Source organism: Nymphalis io, chromosome 7 (assembly GCF_905147045.1).
Source record: "Nymphalis io chromosome 7, ilAglIoxx1.1, whole genome shotgun sequence".
Taxonomy (NCBI): Eukaryota; Metazoa; Arthropoda; class Insecta; order Lepidoptera; family Nymphalidae; genus Nymphalis; species Nymphalis io.
This window is the reverse complement of record NC_065894.1, coordinates 9,433,006-9,453,513: the sequence shown is the minus strand read 5'-3', so window position 1 is coordinate 9,453,513 and position 20,508 is coordinate 9,433,006. Positions and strand designations below refer to the sequence as shown.

The 20,508-nt window shown below is 34.8% G+C and overlaps 1 protein-coding gene across 7 annotated transcripts in view; it reads right to left on the bottom strand.

Moving 5' to 3' along the window:
- Positions 1–20,508, bottom strand: part of LOC126769473 (serine/threonine-protein kinase minibrain) — a 108,467-nt gene that overhangs the window by 13,562 nt on the left and 74,397 nt on the right. For 6 of the 7 annotated variants that reach the window (XR_007669367.1, XM_050488313.1, XM_050488316.1 and 3 more), the window contains exons 4-6: positions 2,874–3,062; positions 1,981–2,128; positions 1,137–1,310 (exon numbers count right to left, since the gene is read on the bottom strand). Coding sequence is in view for 6 of the 7 variants with exons in the window: in XM_050488313.1 (XP_050344270.1) it covers positions 1,137–1,310; positions 1,981–2,128; positions 2,874–3,062 (511 nt within the window). In the remaining variant the exon portion in view is untranslated. Of the gene's footprint in view, positions 1–1,136; positions 1,311–1,980; positions 2,129–2,873; positions 3,063–16,235; positions 16,505–20,508 lie in introns of those variants that run through there. The other variant, XM_050488317.1, reaches the window with a different exon arrangement.

Here is a 20,508-nt window from a genome sequence, read left to right as displayed (position 1 = left end):
AACATGTCACCCCTAAGATCTTTGTTGAAATAAATATAGATGTTTTAATAAAACTTACCGACCTTTCTTATAAACGATGCTTAGCGAGTAATCAGTTAAAGAAAGCTGTGTCTTTTTTCATTCAAATATCAAACCAATAATAACAGAAAGAGCGAAATAATAGTTTAACTAAACATCCGCTAAAAAAACCGTTTATAAGTAAGGTCTTTAATCATTAACATCACAATTAAAAGGTCAATTACGTCTTTTTTTTCTAAAGATCAGTGTGGCTCTGTTTCATCAAACCTCTTTATATACACATACATATTTTTAATGATACAGAAAGAGTGCTACTTGACGATTTTTAATTAGATATATAATTTTAAAAGCGTTCATGTATTGATTATTGTAATTCTTTACATTGCTATTATGCTGTTAATCATGAAATCTGTTTCGGTATAACCTTAATGTCTATTAATAATAACGCTTTCTCATTCACCTTTCATAGCGAAAAAACTACTTATCGGAGCATTGCTTTCAAGCTTAAAATGATGGATGTATTTGACGAATATACGCGATGGTAAGTTTTCACCGTCTCCCATAAACATAAGCAATATTAACAGTTCATTTACAACACCGTCAAAGGAACTAAGCAATGATGTCCCTGGTATATATCATTACACTAGCTCACTTACACTTCGAGAGTCGAGATTGCCCAGTGATTAGAAAACATGAATCTTAACCGATGATCGTGGTTTCAAATCCAGGCGAGCAATTAAATTTCATGTGCTTAATTTGTGTTTTTATAATTCATCTCGTGCTTGACGGTGAATGAAAACATCGTGAACAAACCTGCATGTGCCTAATTTCATTGAAATTTGGCCACGTGTATTCTACCAACCCGCATTTGGAGCACCATGGTGGAATAAGCTCCAAACCTTCTCCTCAAAAGGGAGAGGAGGCCTTAGCCCAGCAGTGGGACATTAACAGGCTGTTACTGTACTGTACTTACACTTCATACCGAAAAAGAAGACAAAGTATTGATGTTTGAAAGCGATTGAATAACTGCCGTGTGAGAGGCACCTACACAGAGGGGTTCGTAAAAATTCCCACGACAACCTTATAATACTTAGATAAATTAGAGAAATATCACTCACCAGGTTGACTAAGGAACAGTAACGCGGTGCAAAGCTGTTGCGCGAATTTACGCGTCAGGTTCAGCGAGACACCTCGGAAGTTGGTGTTCCGCAGCAAATCGTACAGGTTGTACGAGAGCAGCTCGAACACTAGGCACAGGTGGTTCCGCCACATGAAGTGACGCTTCAGTTTTACTGAAACGACAACGAGTACACGTTAATATCTTGAAATCGTCACGAAATGTTAAGAAAATATATAATTTTATTAGTATTCAACAAAATTTGAGACTAAAAAATATATGTACCTACATAAATATATCTATATTTTTAATGTATAACAAAAATGTACAAAGAAATATTATGGTTGTCAGCTTTTGATTTAGTTGAGAACATAAGTCATTACGTTACAAATATGTTTTCAATATGATGATGTCAGGTGTGTTTCTTGTACACACCGAAACACGACATAAAATAGTTGATTAACGATATAATTAGTTGAACATATGTTTTACATTTTTACATATATATAAAATGAAAAATTTACGATTACACAGCCGCTTTTTTAAAGATTAATTTTGAAAATCTTAGTTAACTTTTAAATTGTTCCAAAAATGTATTTACAATTTTAATAAGAATTCTTTTGTACGAAAAACTATCATTATACACTATCATCTTATATCAGATTTCAAACGACTTAAAAGGTCTTTTCCATATATAAATTTTAGGTATTTTATATGAATTCTTATAAAATATAAAAGTAACGGAACTAAAAGCGGTACGTTCCGAATAATTAAATAAGCGAAGTGACTTTTTTACTTTTATTTATGAAATTAAGATACATAAATTAAACACGTTACAAACTTACCTATATAATACTTATTTTCGGCATCCGCCCTGTTCATCATTTCTAGTAACTTGACTTCTATTTGTGCCTGGTTTAGGAAAGGTTTCTTATTCTTAATTATTTTTATCGCTACTTGACACTGCTCCTCGTGGTCGTATGCTTTCACAACCTGAAAATAAATAAAACATTACTTAATTTGCCTTAATTAATAAGCAATTCACTTGGTAGTATAGCTTCACATATTCCGCCGTCAAACAGCAATATACACTTAGTGTTGCTGTGTTCTGGTTTGAAGGCTGAGTGAGCCAGTGTAACTACAGGCACAAGGAACATAACATCTTAGTTCCCAAGGTGGGTGGTGGGTGGGTGGTTTAGCGTTGTCAGGATAATATTTTTTGCAGCGCCAATCTCTAAGGATGATATGGTGGCCACTTACAATCAGATGTCCCATTTGATCAGACCGTCTACCGATTTTAGATAAAATAATTTTTTTTTAGATATCGTCGAAAATACATATATAATAAGTCATTGGTCGTCAATTCGTTAAAATTAAACATAAGAGTTTGTTTATGCATATAATACCGAGAATTTAGTTATATACATTTATATAGCAATATATTATTTTTGTATCAGTATTTTAGCATATATCTTTATTTAGCTTGAAGACTGAAGAGTAAATCCGAAAATGTAATTGAGACCAGACAAACTTTTGAGACTGAGGGAACTTTCATGATTTGTATATTTCTGTTCAGTTCAGTAAACCGTTAAATCGTAACATATGCATATTTTTCTTTGAAATTAATTGATATTAATTCAAAAAAAATTAATATGAAGATGAAATATAGTTTTGATAATGAGTTATTAAGATAACTTTGTTACAAAAGTAGCTGAATATCGATTTTGTGTTATCTCACCTGTCCGAACGAGCCCTTGCCGATCGGCGATGAGATCTCGTACCGGTCGAGGAACTTCTCGCCCTGTTTGATGATGTAATCGTGGTTATCATCATCGTAACCGTCGTTATATAGTTTCCTCTCCTTTTTGTTTGAACCGTCGTCGCCGAGGTACTGTTGCGCTCTCCGTTTCTTTTTCGCGTAGTATACCTGTTGGAAACGAATGGATTTAACAATATTTTATATTATCTGATTTCAGATCTAAATTCCATGGTCGGGTCTTATCAAAACATCATAGCTTTTAATTTAATTTAACACGAGCAAAAAATATGCATTGTTCTACTTTTTTGGCAGGAATAATTTCCATAAATCTATATCCTTACTATACCTATATCCAATACATTATTAAATAAGATTAAAGTTCACAAGGATATTTCTTTTAGCATATTAAAGTGTGTATGTTTATATACCAACGATACAACGCTAATCCCTAAGCAAGCCTAGACCGCTCTGTTTTGACATCATGCATAATATATGCAGACGTCGGATTAGACGCTAATAAAAACGTCTTAGGCGAAAAAATCACCAAAGTTATAGAATATTACGTAGTAAAGCTATACGAGTTTATCGAAGATTTTTGCAACACAAACTTAAAGTTAAAAATAGTTTTACGTAAGATTTATCTTACACAGACTTCATTGATCAACAAACAATCTGTTTTAGTTTTTCTAATAGAATATTGTTTATAATATGCATTAATTGCCTATCAATGTACAAAAAATCTTATGTAACTTAAAAATGATAATAATTCTTTACCGTATACTTTTCACAAACAGACTTATTATTTCCCAGTTTTTTATATAAATGTTATCATTATGGAATTAATTAAATTCCTCTTTATTTATAATTAACGCATATTTTGATAAACAACAATAAACGAATGATATAAAAATCAACTGTCAAAAGTACGTTGACATATTGACGGTACTCTCAATATTTTTTTAAAATTATTGACGTGCAACGGATTGTAAAGTTTCTAAGCGAATTCAAAAGTGCTTAAAATTCAGGTATCGCTCCCACCACGCATACACGATCAACAATAAAAAGTGTCCGCATGCATTATAGGAAATGAAGAGGCGAAGAGCGCGGGAATTTGACCGGACGTTGACCCAAATATGCGGTTGACATTGATCGACGATGTTCGATACGCTTATATAAAACATTCATACAACGCTCAACGCATGGATTCGGGACTAGGCAGTTCAATGCTACCGGTTTTTTTATGCGGCACCGACGCGTCTAGCCGAAATGAGTGTGACTCATTGTGTTCTCACTACTTATGTGTGGTTATTCAAATGTCTGCGTTGATGATTAAACTGTATGAGCTTGCATGATTTAAACTCAAATAGGTCTGAATTGTAACGTGACGGATGCATCAGAGCAACGTCACGTGACCTACAATATCTGGCATTCGCCACTGTTATGTAAGTTACATAGCGGGCAATAACAATATTGAAGACCGCATACCATTCGCAGCGTAGCGGAAGTGTCGCATATCGAAGCGGCCAAATGATAACCCAAATTTCTGACGGCGACCTACATATCTAATTCGAAATATATTTTACAGGAGACTGCCGTTTTAAGTGACGACAAGGTATCGTATTGGAACGAAATCATATCATATTGACAGGCTTTTTTTTTAATCCACATGTAGATTGTTAAAGTGTATCTTTTGCTAGACTTCGATGTTTGTTAAAGGGTCGGATCATTTCGGTATCTAAGGTCAGTGCTGTCGATAGACGTGTGTCAGCGGGCGGTCAGGGTTGCATATGGGCATCATCAATCACAGAGTTACTGTAAGAGGTTGCGGCAATAGCAGCGGTAGCGGTGGCGAGCAGGCCAGTGACCGAGGCACGTGGCGAGATGAGCGCGTCGGGCCGGGGAGAGACGGCGCGCGGCGGCTGTCATTGATTTTCCCCGTTTCCCTCCCACCCCGAGGCTGACTCCCTCCCGCCGCGTCTCACCCACTTCTAGCGCCCGATAACGAGGTTAACGGGCGACGTGAGCGTCTCCTAAACTTTAATTATACCCGTACACCCGTCGTGCATGTTTAACCCGGCCTCTATTCAGCGTTTTGTTTGCAGCGCACCTGATAGCGGGACGTGATCCACTATTCGGTCGACGCTTAACTATCTAATGAACGGTGCCGGAGATGGAAACGTGAAGGGCGCAACTTGCAGAGCGCGGCGGCGGCGTGAGTTATCGCCGAGACCGAGTTCAATTCAAATCTGCTAACTACGTCTCGACGTAAGCGTGCGACTACGTAAACTTCGTGAATTTATTATAAACATTCGCTATTGAGCTCGAATACTATACCTCGTAACTTTGAGGGATACAAAATTAATATGTACAGCCGGAAAGGTTTAACGGGAACAGTTTTTACGCTCGCTTTTATACTATAAAATTATAACAATTCTATCTATAAATTAAAAATCTTAATACGATTAAAATGATTATTATATAGCTGTTACTCAACTGTTTCGCAGAACGCTCGCCAGACATTTTCATTTCCGAGTAATCCATGTATCGGATTATAACAAGTTACTACGCAAGTTGTTCGTTATACTAGTGTCTATATAATTTCAGCCACTTATAGTTGACCTTTAGATTTAAAATAACAAAAAAATGTTAAATACGAAATAATTAGATACCTCGACTCGTTTCATAAACATTCGATCTCAATCAGTAATGGACTATGGAACTAGTATTGCATCCAGATATTATTTCCTTTTAAATATGTTACGTAGAATAATTTATTGTCTATTAATCATTTCGAACGAGTATATCGGTGCGGGTACGCATGCCAAATAACTATAGTATTCCGTTGCATCACCGCTTCAGAAGCTCGCATCCTTCATGTGGGCAGAGCAATTTCCTTCAATGATCTATACTCGACTGGACGAGCTTACTTTGTCTAGATACTTTTATTTATACATTACTTTTATGATAATACGATAATATCAAAATTTGAGCTAAATATTTAAAGAACCGTTTTCGAGATATACGTAATAAATATTGTATATTAATTTATGTATATGTGTTGTCAAAATAAGACGGTAATACAATTATTTTAAATTAAAATAACATATTCACAGACGATGCATATATGTGATAATATCTATTCAAGAATTATATTAATTATAAACAACTAAAAATAAATGTAATAATAAAAACGAAATATTTTCAAGATTATCACATGTATTTACTCTACCTTATATATAAAAAAAATTAAGTTTAAATAATTGTAAAATGTTTGAAGGAATTTCCTTTCACATTTCGCAATCCAATAGATAGTTATCTTATAACCAGTTCTAATAAATTTAATCTTAAACATGATTTAGCACGTGGTTTGATTTGTATATCGATCCCCCTTTTTAAATTATATGTTGATGCTGTTTAGGATTCATTTTTAGAGTCTAGATATGGATAGCTTGTTATTTTAAAACTTATTATGACGTCATACAAAATTCTTGCTTCGTTATCATATAAACATTAATTCATCGCAATTCTATTCTGTTTTGCGTTTGATATCAACTACGCTGTTATTTAATTTAACTTTTTCTCTTATTGCATGGTCTTATCACTCTATATAAAAACAATTTAAAATTTCAATACTAAATACGTACTGTAAATAAGAAAGAATGAAGTGAGTCTATGTATAGACCAATCATATAAATATAGATACATAAATTAAACCAGCCAATGCATTTGTCTTCAGACCCGGACTTAGACATACAAGGCCCCTAGGCATTTTTTTTATTACCCCCCCCCCCCCCAATTCCGGAGCGGTTAAAGTGATTTTAGTTTTGGCTGGCTGGCGGGGCCCCTAGGCTCTCGAGTAGTCCTTGTATAACAACGCATCACTCCGGGACTGCTGTCTCGTTTTAATTTTAAGAGTTATAAAATTTTAATAACCTTTGAAGAAACGCGATCATGTACGCACACTGTCCCATCCAGCTGAACTAAGACTACGCGTTCTTCCGTTGTCGGTTATTCAATTACGGGAGGCCGCCAATGAAACGAGCACTATTGCACATCCAAATTATTTTCGTCGGTTCGCTTCCGGCCGCAGCATTTATCGGACAAGAGACGACCTGTTCATTTGATTAGGATGTTTGCGTGAGATCTACCCTATTACGTCACATTTTGTTTAACAGCAACATCATATCAGTTTTATACATACATAGTTAATCGTATTCAAGTGTGCTACTTCAGTGCAAGTTGGTGGGCATACATGTGGCATAATTTCATGCTAAGCGCGAGAAACGAGATGTATTATAATTTTAAGAGATATATTAATTTAGCATATGGAAACTTATTGATATTGTAATTGAACATTGGTCAAATATGTACTGTCTAGTGTCTGCTAAGCCGCTCAATCTCTTCCTCCCTTTTTCCTATATACATTTATTTCGAACGTTATTAATTTTCAAAACATCAGAAGAAACACAAACCGTATAATATGGTAGGTTCAAATTATTATTTTCTAATCATTCTAACATTACATTTCAAATGATCAAATTATGCAAAAATGTAGAAGGACGCCTACTTATCAATACTTTATGTTATCAGAAAAACGTAATAAGATTTCGGTTTCCCCAAATTCCTATCACTAACATTCCTTGCTCAACCAAATATTCTGCTGTCCTGAGATGTTATGCCACTCAAGCCCGTAATTGCCTGCATAGTAACTCACTAGACGGACCACCACAGGGCCTTGCTGCCGTAATATTATCAACAATTCACGGGTTTTAAAACTAGATATCTATATTATATACTATATAGCTATGGAATAATTATAAGTGGAAATTGCATTAGATTTTAAGGCTTAATATTTTGGATGTTATGTCCTATCGTGTTGTTTCAAAAGTATTTTATAAAAAGGAGTGATTGTTTTTGTTTACATTATCTATATGCGTTCATACATCCTTCATCGGATTGATTTGAAACTTAGTATATTTGTTTTTGCAACTTTTGTGTATCTACCATAATACATCATTGTTCAATAGGTGACATGAGTCTTATTGGATAATTGCTTAAAATATAAATAATGAGGCATTGTGAAGTAAAACAATTGTTCATTTCAAAGAAAGTATAAATTATTCTATTTTTTTTTAGGGTGTTTTATAGAAGACTTCGTGATTCAATCATAAGTATCCTTTTACTTTCTATAAAGTAATACTTTACACAACAAGCTTCCTCACACTAAATTAATTGTATATAATAAGTATTGTTAAGGTTTGATCGTTTATTCAATTAAAATTTCAAACTTTTTTGACGTAAAAACAGTCGACAGTTCATTTCAAGTGTAATATTTTTTATGATTATAAACAGACTGAAAAAATAAACACGAATTCGGATGAAAGAGAAATGTTCTTGTCCCACAAAGCTTCGGCCATATTTTAACCGCGTAACGTCACCGTGACATCATCTGACTGCATATGACGCAACGCTTGTATCATCACGAAATCGATTCGTAAGCTCAGTATGTAACTTTATTAATACATTCCTTATAGTTTTATAACGTATATATAAATATTTTATTTTGCAGAAATATAAATATGCCTGCCTAAAGGGAGTAAAATTATGTACAAGTTACAATTATTTTCCCAGATCTAATTAACTATTACTAATAGTTAAAAGTATTACTTGGATATTATTTAAGCATAAAATTAAAAGCATTCAGCAACAGACTAAACGTTATATGCATGAGTTTCATGAGAGTAAGGAATCTGTTCCGAAACGTCGCATCCCGTCGGAGGAATCCCCAAAAAGCTAATACGAATGCACGCTAATTAATTTTTCACGGCCCCGTCGTCGCGATGGCGAACCAGCGTCGTCGCGACAGACGCGGAGGCTACGAGATCACGTCGTAGCTCGTAGCATCAATTAGAGCGGCGGAACTGCGCAAGTTTACATCATTAACACCATAAAAAGACAGTTATTGCGAGAAAATTTGCGCAATCAATTAGGAGTTTTAAGAGGGGTCGGGGGTGGATGCGTGCAGAGTGCAGCGGCGACGGCGGCGACGGCGGCGCGTCGGGGGCGAGCGGGGCATAGGGGGGTGCGGCGCGCGCATCTGTGTGCATTCGGCATATTTACCCCGATAGTGGGCGGGCGAGTTCACTGACCCGACCCAATGCAAGGCCCGCGTACGTAGGCCGCGACGCACACGCCGTTTCATTAGTGCCACCGCACCGCACACCCATGCAAAAAGCTAACACTGTGCGTCAAGTGGGCACGCACGCTTTTTAATCATCTGCCGGATACCTACAGCTTAGATTAGCTGGCGGCGGAATTCCATTTCTGATTTGCGAGAGAACGAAGCGTCGTACAGACAGAAGCGCGACTTTGGACCGTCGGAGCCATATCGATCTCGTGTTTATTTTCAACTTTGTTCTGCTTAAGCTACGTGATACAAAATTTATAACTAACTAAAATCGTCGTTTGATAGTTTATCGAACAAATCATTCTGTGATCAGTTGTCTACCAAAGTCGAAACACTCAATACTTAGACAGTTTTATGCAACTATTTAACAATAATATGCAATTTTCACACAAATATAATCTTCAACACGCCTATCAAGAGTGAATGAATGCATGGACATGTAATTATTTAAAAAATATCAAGACGTATATGGCAAATGCATACGGGAGTCATAATTATACCGCAGCATTCATAAATCCAGTGATTAAGGCAGACAGACACATTCACGGCGGTAAGTATAAACAGGGGTATACTTATGCAAAGCCACCCCTGCAGTGGGCGAATGGTCGGATGCAATGGCATAACCTACCCCAAGCTTTCCCCTCGTTGAGGCAGGTCAGGGCAGACGCTTTTGAAGGGCATTTACATAATAACCAGGCGTATAGTATTTACAAATTGCGAACCATTAATGACATGCATCGACGATATTATTGTGTTCGAAGTAAATAGAATGAAATTAAAAATTAGTTCAAATTACTATGTTTCTGTCTATGTCTCTGGAACAAATCACATCAACAAACTTGTATTTAAATAATTGTCGCTCATATTAATGTATAAACAAAAGAAAATAATCTTTGACCAGTCGGAAGGTATTTTTTTCCTCGTGTGAGAATTTCTATTAGACAGTACTTGAATGTTATGGATAGTGAACAAATTGCAGTAGAAAGTTAATGAATATTTGAAGCTTCTCTTCACTCTCGAGAAGTGTAACATAAACACGGTACTACTAAATATCAAACATACACGTCTTCTGGGAAGAAACTTGCCGTTCCGTTGCCGGTCCTTCTTAATAGAATCTACATTCCGAACTGGTGTTAGCTTTACATTTAATACAATCATTTAAAATGGCGATTGTTAAAATGATTGTAAAAGCATATTGGAACAAAGTAGATTTAGATTTTGCTGTAATATAAATGTCTCGTACTTATCGATTCTTAAAAGGTCGTTAACGAAATAGCTTCGAACCAACAGTTAATTGTTGAAATAATAAACATTGTTATACTAATCATTAACGAAGTCACTTCATAATTTATTATCAAAATTCGGAAGTAATTAATCGAAAACTTGTACATTTAATTATAAGTTTAGAACTAGGGTCCGAGATCCGTACATTAAAATATATTTAATCGAAGGTCCGACTCGAACAGTTGCTACGATTGAATCTTGAACACAATACATGAAAACCTTTTGAGAACTGAAAAATAATAGCACTCCTTTAAACGTTCGCTCGGGACAGAATTTAATCCGATTAGTCGCAGTATACAAATTGATCGAGAGAAAACATTCAGTCTGCTTATAACTTTGCAATCTTAAGTTCCGTTGTATTATTTAAAACAAAAACATGCGTGTTTTTTTTTTCTTTATTAGAAACAACTGTATAATGTTAAATTTGTAAAGCGTATAATTATTGAAGCAGACTTGCATAAGAGTGGTGATATCACGCGTACTAAAGGTTTAATTGCTACTGTACATGGATTAGATATTACAATAGACAAGACAATCATTACCTGCTTTATACCTTCGAAATCCGAATAAACTATTTTACTATTGTTCAATAACAATAACAATAATTCCTTTTTAGGCTTGTTATCTACAAACATATCGAACCTAATAAAGACAGAATAAAAACAAAATTTGATTTTCCATCATCCTAAGTGGTCGTCTCTAACCACCCCTCGTTAGTATACATATACATACACAACTTGATCAAGTACGATCGCAGACATCATTGCATCAACAAAATCGATATCAATTAAGCTGATTAAAAAGGTATACTCTTTTTACACAGCATGGTCACCTGTACGGACGCAAAACATTCCGTACGTAGACGCGACATGTATGTATTATGCATCGCGGTGTGCACGGTGCGCATATCAGTCGATATATAAAAAATATAATGCGCATAATATATTAATTCAGACCTACCGCAATGTTAAATGTATACAAGGTTATGTTATATTTCAAAACAATTTTATAGTTTTGTATTTTTTACAATAAAAAAAAAATTACCATTTTTATTATTGATATTATCGTTAATTACCTTATAATTGAATTCCCTTTTTGAGAGTTATATAGAAAAAAAATTGAAACTTTATAGTAGTACAAAAAAATGTCCGCTTTTAAAACAACCATTCGAAATCTGACTTCGGGTCATTCGAAGTTCAATCGTAAATTTTTTTTAAAAACATAAATTGCTAGATGAACATTATGTTTTATTGTTATGATGAAATGTTATTATAATTAATTTGTTACAATTTGGTCTATACTAAAATATCTATATTTACGAGGCCCTGGTGTAATGTTATAACGCAAGTTATGATATTATCTCCCAACTAAAAGTATAAATGAAAATTACGTATTATTACAAAGACCTCAAATGATGTATAACAACGGAAAAAATATATTTCATGAGAAAAATATGTATTGAACATTAAGTTGAATATAAAAGAATGTTAAAATTGATAGATCATACGGTTTAGAATAAAAAAATATATATTATACAATAAAATTCGTAAATTATTGCTAATACACACGCTAAAAGAATTTTTTTAATTAATTTATACTTTGTTATCGACATATTAGTAAGTAGTTAAGAATCTACAATTACAAACTTTTAAGATATTATATTTATCATCGTATGATTGACGTTAATTTGCTGTAAGTCGAACAAAACAAAGGTTAATGACCTAGGATAGTTTGATGATTACTATGCCTGCATTAAAATGGTTATTTCGAGTCAACGATCTATAGATAAAATTTATCAGAAATTCGGTTCATGCTGTACAAGTTAAATCAAGACAACATAAGAATCTTAATTATTTATTACATAAGATCGCAAGTCACAAGCTCTGGCGAGTGACATTGGAGTCTCTATGCAGTCAAGCAATAAGTAATGACGATACGAAGTCGGTTATTCATCACGATTCTTTAGTTTTGATAAGACCGGAGACTGGGTACTACATTTAACGAATGTATGTATATCAGATGGTTCATCGAAACCTTCGCAAATCGGCGTCCTCCGTCCGTCGTACGTAATAGCTCTAGAACGGCCCATTAAAAATCATACGCGTTCAAAAAGCCCGCCCTCACCGTGCGCTGCCACTTCAAAGTTTGACCTCGCAATTACTAAAATTGGTTTGATTTACCATTTTAATTGTAACAAAAAGCTTATTTTTTCCACCGACGTGGACGAGAGCATCGCAGCGAGGCATTGCAATCTCGACCAAGTGACTTTCGGTCGGAGGGTTCATTAGGGATCGGCAGGGCGAGGCGATGTGTAGGTCGTGGGTTGGAATTTTGAGCTGTGGCGTCATGTCGTTAAGGCGTAGTTTCTGTCGGAGGTGTCCGTAGGCGCGAGAAGAGAGCACTCGAGGTCGGATGCTGAGAGCGGGGGTGTGGGGGCAGCGCGGGCAGGGGATGGGACAAAATCGATATCGTCGGGCGGCGCGCGACGTCTTGCACCCTCCCCGCACCCCTCTAATGAATGAGAGCGAACATAGTCATCATCTCTGCGGATGGCGGCTTCAGCGATACGGCATGCCGCCGACGCCTAGACAACGTCCCGCGTCCGATTCGATATATTGCTTTGCGATACGATACGAGCTAACCGAACGTCCAATCAATCAAAACATGCAACTTCACAACAATTTTCAATATATCGTTATATCACTTAGAACATCTTACATTATATATTTATAGTAATCATAAATAAAACGTGGACATAAATACAGATTTTTCTTTAGAAAGAGACGCGAGCTATTATAAATGTCCCTGTTATGAAAGTCCGGTTATGTATAAACTATATTCAAGAACATTACACGATTTATGCCACTGGCTGTTATCCCGACGCCGTGAACTGTTTTATTTTCACCAAGAAGGTCTTAGCCTTCAAGTCACTCGCATAAGCCGGAAGTAACATTATGAGCAGAAAACTTGTTGGTTTATAATAACACGAATGAATCTTATTCTGTAAAATATACTTCAAGATTTCTTAACGACACGTATTTTAATGATGTGCTTTTTTTGTAAAAAATAGTTTTCTTCTTATAATAAAATTAAAACATTCGTTTTAAATAAACTTCAATTATTGGTTTAAAATTAACTTAAGTTATTAAAAACTATTATTAAAACAATTAAATCAAATAATCGCGTGTATCTTACAGGACAAAACAAAAAGGAGGTTATATTTTGAACACAAACAACGTTGTATATGGGGCTGATTAGATAAACTATGCTGTCTTCTTCTTTCGAATCTGAAATTAATAGTGACAAAAAGAGCAAAAATTTATAAATAAGATCATTATTGGTTAATGTACAATCAATTATAATAAAAAAGGTAAAGCGTGTTACAAATTTAAAATTCGAACGCTGAACGCCGAACGCTTACTCCTTGTCACACAGTTACGGACATACTTGGTACAAGTAATAACAACGCTAGACGCCAACGCAGGCAGCTGCAACTTGTATCGTGAGCCCGAATGCTATAGTTCTTCGTCTCTGCATCATTGATGCAACCGTGATTAGTACGACTTTTAAAAGGATTTTTTTAAACGTGGTATTGATTTCAAAACTTCTTGGTAATTTAAAAGAGCAGATTTAAGTTTTTAATACATGATTGTAACGTTTAAAGTTCAAAGTTTAAAGTTCGCCGCTTTTGAAATATTGTAATCACATAAGTTTTTTTTAAAAACGCTCTTTTCATTAAATAAACTTAAAAAGTATTATTTTGGGATAATCCAGATATATTTTAATGGTTAGAGTACAATTTTGCGTCTTAATGAAAACACATGTCGGTATTTTCGTATTTTTTATAACTCCATAAATAACCTCAAATCTTTAGAACTGTGACAAAATCACTAGGAATGAATATCTCGATATAATAAATTCAAGGGGTAACGATGTGTATATAGGAAATGAAGTAACAAACAAAACTCCGACCCGAAAGGCTAAGTGGGACACGATAGACATATTCCAGATATTGTCGTCTGAGAGTCGCAATGTAACGAGTTTACAAAAACATCGTTAAGCATACTCTTGCAAACTCTCAAGATTACTGTTACCTTTGTTAGATAACAAAGTTAATAAGGATGAACCGTTGCTAGTGGTTCGTACTTGCTCGGGTCGAAAGTCCATAGTGATAACGAGCGGCAGCCTTATATTAAAGCACCCGCTATCCGGGTCGTGTAGTTTGTATGTTTTCTTTTTTTAATAATAAATCAACTTGTATAATCTTTAGTTAGAATAACGACAACATCTTACAATGAATTCCAAAATTATTTCTATTTGTGATCTTTACGATCGCAGCCATTGTTTTTTGGCTACAGATATAATTTCGAACACTCCACTTATATTTACAGACAAAAAAATGTATAAGCGTATTTTGCTAACCTCGTTCACGTGCATCTTTAAAAATGTCATTGTTATAAAAACGAATACCCAGACGCAAAGATGTGAAAATATTGATAAAATCATCAATATAATCGATTCCGATATTGTATCTATTATCAATTATCAGCTAGTTTCGACGTGAGCTCGATGTGAGGTCAGATGCGTCGATAAACACGTGCATGCCTATCACTCGGATGTATCGTGCGAGCCGTCAAAACATTCACGCACGAACGTACAATAAGCGACATGATAACCGCATCATACCAAAATGGTCCTTAAACCAATAACGGTAAAGCATTTATTATTAAAGTAATCATGTGGCGGTAATCGATTTCAATATTGTGTTTATTGTTTACTACTATTTTATGTTAATTACGTTCAAGAAAATATAATTATGGTCTTGTATATTCATTAATTACATTTAAAGAATATTAAATTTTATAGCTATACGTAGTCAGGGTCTAAATATGTCAAACGAATGTGGTGTAGATGAAAATGCCTTAATTTCCAAGAATATACACTTTTATCTTACACACCTACGTTTAAAAATGAATTTCAAAGCATTATTTCTAGTTCATAAAAAATTTTTTAATGGTTTTCAGACAGATATAGGGTGACGGCAGATAGAGACAAACATAAACAAAAAGTATTGTGTACATGTAAGTTTTTATTGTTCAGGTAGGTCAGCGTGAAATACTAGGAATGTCTTTGATGGATAAAATCATAAATTAATTTCTAATCAAAATCGTAGTTACCGGCAGTTAGTTAATTTTTAACAAGCTGGTTTATGTCTCAGGACCCAAAGTCATGCAAACAAAGCAGCGTAGGGCACTCTCCATTATGAACTGATGCCATAAAGATGGTAACGAGTCGCGACTATTTTCGGAATACAGAGGACTTCGAAAGGCCAATGTCCAGCAGTGGACTGACTTCGCTGTCTAACATTGATGTTATGTTGACCACACTTTGATCAATAAAGCTGTATCCAACAATTATTAATAAAAAATAATGTTCGGCATCAGACACGAACTCGTTATAACTCTTTCAAATAATTACTTATACATAATTATATAATTATGTATAAGTAATGTTTATATAAACAACGTCGTATTCCACAATGGATAATTTTTATACGCTAGGTGTATTCAGTCGACTGACGTAAAATACGACGATAGTTATAAGTAAGCTCTTGACGCAAATGTACATAGTACCTACGCGCTTCGCGCATAATAAGTATGTACTAATTTCTTTCTCACTAAATAAACTTGATTGTTTACAAAATATATAAAGCTAAAATATATGATAAATAATGTTGTTTATAAAGTCAAATAATTGGTTAGTCTTTATTTAGACCGTAAGTAATTTACTAAAGATTTTTTTATAAAGTTAACATTTATGGAGTGCGATACATAAAACATCCAGTTACGTATTTGGATGGCAAAACATACCATTGTGAGGGCTCGGAAGGAGCGCCAGCGGAGCGTATCGGACAGAGTCCTGAGCAGGGCGCCCGTGGACTCCCCTTTGCGCACCATCCCGGCTTCACGCACGGCTGATGGGTCACTGGACTCTGCACGACACTATTCTACGGTATAAACAAACTTCTCGATTCACGCGTCCACAATCTCCAACGTAGTATGAACAAATATGTGAGATTTACAAGTGATGTAGCAACCGCAATAATCGGCCGCATGGACGCGACTGGCACATTATCGCCGCGACACCTATAATGTAAAGACTAAAGACGTGTAACAGATCGGTTTGTGAATGGACATGACCTCGTTGTTTTGGTCAACTGACGCGGGACCCAAATACTTTGCGCGTCAAGAGCTAGGAATCCGAAGTCTAGAAATATAATTCATGAGTCCTCTAACTAAAAACAAAACATCTGTCGCCGTGTTATCTTTCATTGGTACTCATCCAGATTATCTTTTCACTCGTAAATTCATATTAAGCGCATAAATAAATACAAGCCTTGAGAAGTGCTATTCAAATCATAATTATGTTTACATTCACAAGTAATTACTCATCGTCTCCCACAAGACACTTCGTTCTTTTTTCAAATAATCATGTGAAAAGTTACGTGTGAGATATTTCATTTCTAGTAGAAGTATACATATTTTCTCAATCACATCACTTATACGTTGAATATTAGCAGTAGTTAAAGATTGATTAAATATGATTCGATACTCAAACGAACATTTATTCTGAAATCGTTTAACAGCTACTCTTTCAGGAGTTGTAGTGAAAATTAGATCGGTAGTGTCACTGTTTTATTGTGTCGTACAGGCAATAATAGTCCGTAATTCATTCAATATTAGTTAGGTTATTGTTTGAATGTTTATAATTACCCGGCGCCGGGCCGGTGGCAGGAGTCCAGGTCGATCACTCGGCTAACGGATCCGCACTATATCGGGTTCGGTCGTTGACAGGAATATTTTTTCCGGAATCGGAAAACGTTCAGCTTTTTGTGAGTTTAATACTGTCCCCGTGTTTTCACGGGGATAGTATTAAACTCACAAAAATAACATAAGGTATTAATATCTCAATATATGAATCATACACAGCCATTGAATCATAAAATGATCTCAATAATATTTACGATGAAACTGGTCTTTCCCGCGAAGTAGGAAGTCGAATAGAGCATATCATTATAAGAGTACATACCTCCTACGTATTCAGAAACGTTTTTTTTATGTACTTGAAATACTAAATTGCATTTCTTAAGCAGCTTTATAATGGCTATACGTTATACATATGTACAAAAAAACCTGTTAAGAGCGAATCGGTCTTTGGATCGGAGTCGGTCGGATTTCTTTTATTTTTTACACATTAACTATGAGTATTCCGGTTTTTTTTTATTTCAATAGTCAGTATTTTTTCGCTACTTTGTTTGATTTAATTTTATATTTTTTGAATATTTATACCTTTTATTTAATATATCGCAACGTACCCTTATTTTTTTTTAATTTTGTATGAGTACAAAAACTCTCATGTTTTTATGCCATAATACAAATATATATGTCTGACGGACAAAAGACACGAGAGTGGCAGATTAATGAGCTCATAGGGCTCCGATTTTTCATCGGGGGCCTAAAAATAAACTAAGTATAACAAAGGTCTCAGACGAAATGTGTATCATTAATAAAAGCTATAACTATTAAACATTTCGGTGGGTACTTAAGCTATTATAAACACCAAAAACTGAGCGTATAGCATATATTGTTAAGTACCATAAGGGAACATCAAAGCTATTACACGAACACCCCTTGCTTATTTGACAGCAACGTCTAGAGCTATTCTAGGAATTTGGAGCTCGGAATCTCTGGTGAAAATAGTTGAGCGCCGAAGATATTCTGTTTTAGTTGTTATTTCAAAGTAATTTATGTGTATTTCAACTTATTAATAAGAACATGGCATACGTGGTAGATTTAAGATATTGATAACACATTATTAACGTACGTATTAGGATATGTGCAAGGTGTTTACAAATATTTGATATTTTTTTTCAAAAGTTCTCGTATCAAGTTGTCACTGGTTATTGAAAACAAATACAAAGCAAAATAAATTAAAGCAAATAATGAATGACAAAATAACAATGATCATAATACTACAAATTGACCAATTCGCATTTTGACTAATCAAAAACTTTTTAATGTGTACTTTTTCACACTTATTGCTGTCTTATGTCTAACTAAATAATAATTTAAAAAAAAAAACCTTACCTATGAAACAAAAACGATAGCGTAGTCAAGTATAAAACTTCAACGGTTCACAATAAATACGGAAAATGCATAGAGGCAGCGTTTGAAGCATTCGAACGATCCGCCGTCACCGATAGAGCACGCAGTTAAAGAGAATTTCATTTCAAACGCTTCAGATTAAAGGGAATCCAATTTTCATTGCTGGAGAGATGAGATATTTCACACAATGTTCTTAACTTTTAATATAGTATTAACGTTCTTCGTCTTCCGAGTAATAAGTTTTGTGTTAATATTTATTAAGATGATATTGCCATTGTAGAATGAAAACATCCCACTGATGGGGTAATAATCGCTATTTACAAAAGGTTTGGAGCTAATTCTACTGGGCTGCTGTAATGCAGTGACAAATTTACATTCGACATATATTCGAAATCACCCCGAGTTTGAAGTCGATTAAGATTCACGTGTGCTTCATCATTGCTTTAACAAGAGCTTAATAGTTCTGTAGAAACTTGACCGTGTTGAGTCTTAGCGATTGCTTTTCGCATCGAAACGCCTTAATCGAGCGTAAGTAAATCATTACAGAGTCATTTATACGACAAATTGCCTCTATCGATACTCGTTCGCGGGTCTCGACGCGACGAATAATTTCCATTATTACCTTTGCTCTCGACCGGCGGCCTCGGGCGACGTTGACGAAGACGACGCGGTTCCCATTAGGTAAACAAATACAAATGCATTTACATTCCTCAAATATTTTATAATTATGTTTTACTTTGTATAATTTAATAACAGATCAATTATCTAATAATTTCAATATCATATTCGAATTCATGACGACTCCACCTACTCACTTTTGAATTCTCTCTGTGTATGGCATTTGCGTAGATTCCATTACATATAAGTTAGAAACCTGAATATCGCAAACTATATTACTGAAGAGTATTTAAATTTTATTAAGATTAAATTTGTAATTAATGTTATCTAGTTTATGTCTCGTTCGTAGTCTCGCCTTTGAAAACCACGTCGACTTATTTCATGGAATACACAAAACTATGTAACTACTCATAGAATTAATTATAAAATAATCGATGATGTTTGAATGTCTATTGCTATCGGTGTATCGAAATGAAATGGGACCAACACGAAATCGAGCCACGATTCGGATAGCCGGCGGGCGATCGGAACACGTGACAGCAACGAGATACCGATCGCAGTTTTAATAGAGTTCTTCGATGCACCCAATTACGGCCCCTGCCCGAAGCAGCTACGATCGCCGATTAACGTGATACGACTTATAGCCTATAGGTAAACTTAAATAAATTACAGGTACCATTTGTGATTACTTACATAATTATATTGCTAATATAGTCTCGTCAAGGCTTATGTATTATGTTACATTATTTCGGCTTACTTTTATACCTACTTTTATTTAAACAATTTTATATAATAAAAACCTTCTCATTCTTTGAGGAGACGGCTTATTTCATCACGTTTCTCCAATGCGGGTTGGTGGTGGTGGGTTCGTATTGGTGGTGGTGGTGGTACACATGTGGTGAATTTCAGTGACTTAAACACATTGAAGTTTGCTCACGAAGTTTTTCTCCGCCGAGCGCGAGATAAATTATAAACACAAATTAAGCACGTGACATTTCAGTGGAGCTAGCCGGAATTTGAAACCATTATCATCGGTTAAGATTCACGCTATCAAACCCCCGGGCCACCTCGATTCTTAATCGAAATTATAACTAATTGAGTTAATTTCGATGATTAACTGTTGTTACAACAATTTATAAAATAGCAACGTAAGTATTTTTGAATTGCATCAGTATTCACTTTAAAGTTATTGTGAATTTTGAGTAACTTTGAATCCGTTAAATATTTCGATATAAAATTTATATTTTTAATTTAATAGTTTAGATAACAGAATACAAAAGATATCTTTATATATGTGACTATATAACTATTTTTTTTTTCGAAAACAGGGACAAAAAATTGCGAAACACAATTTCAATTA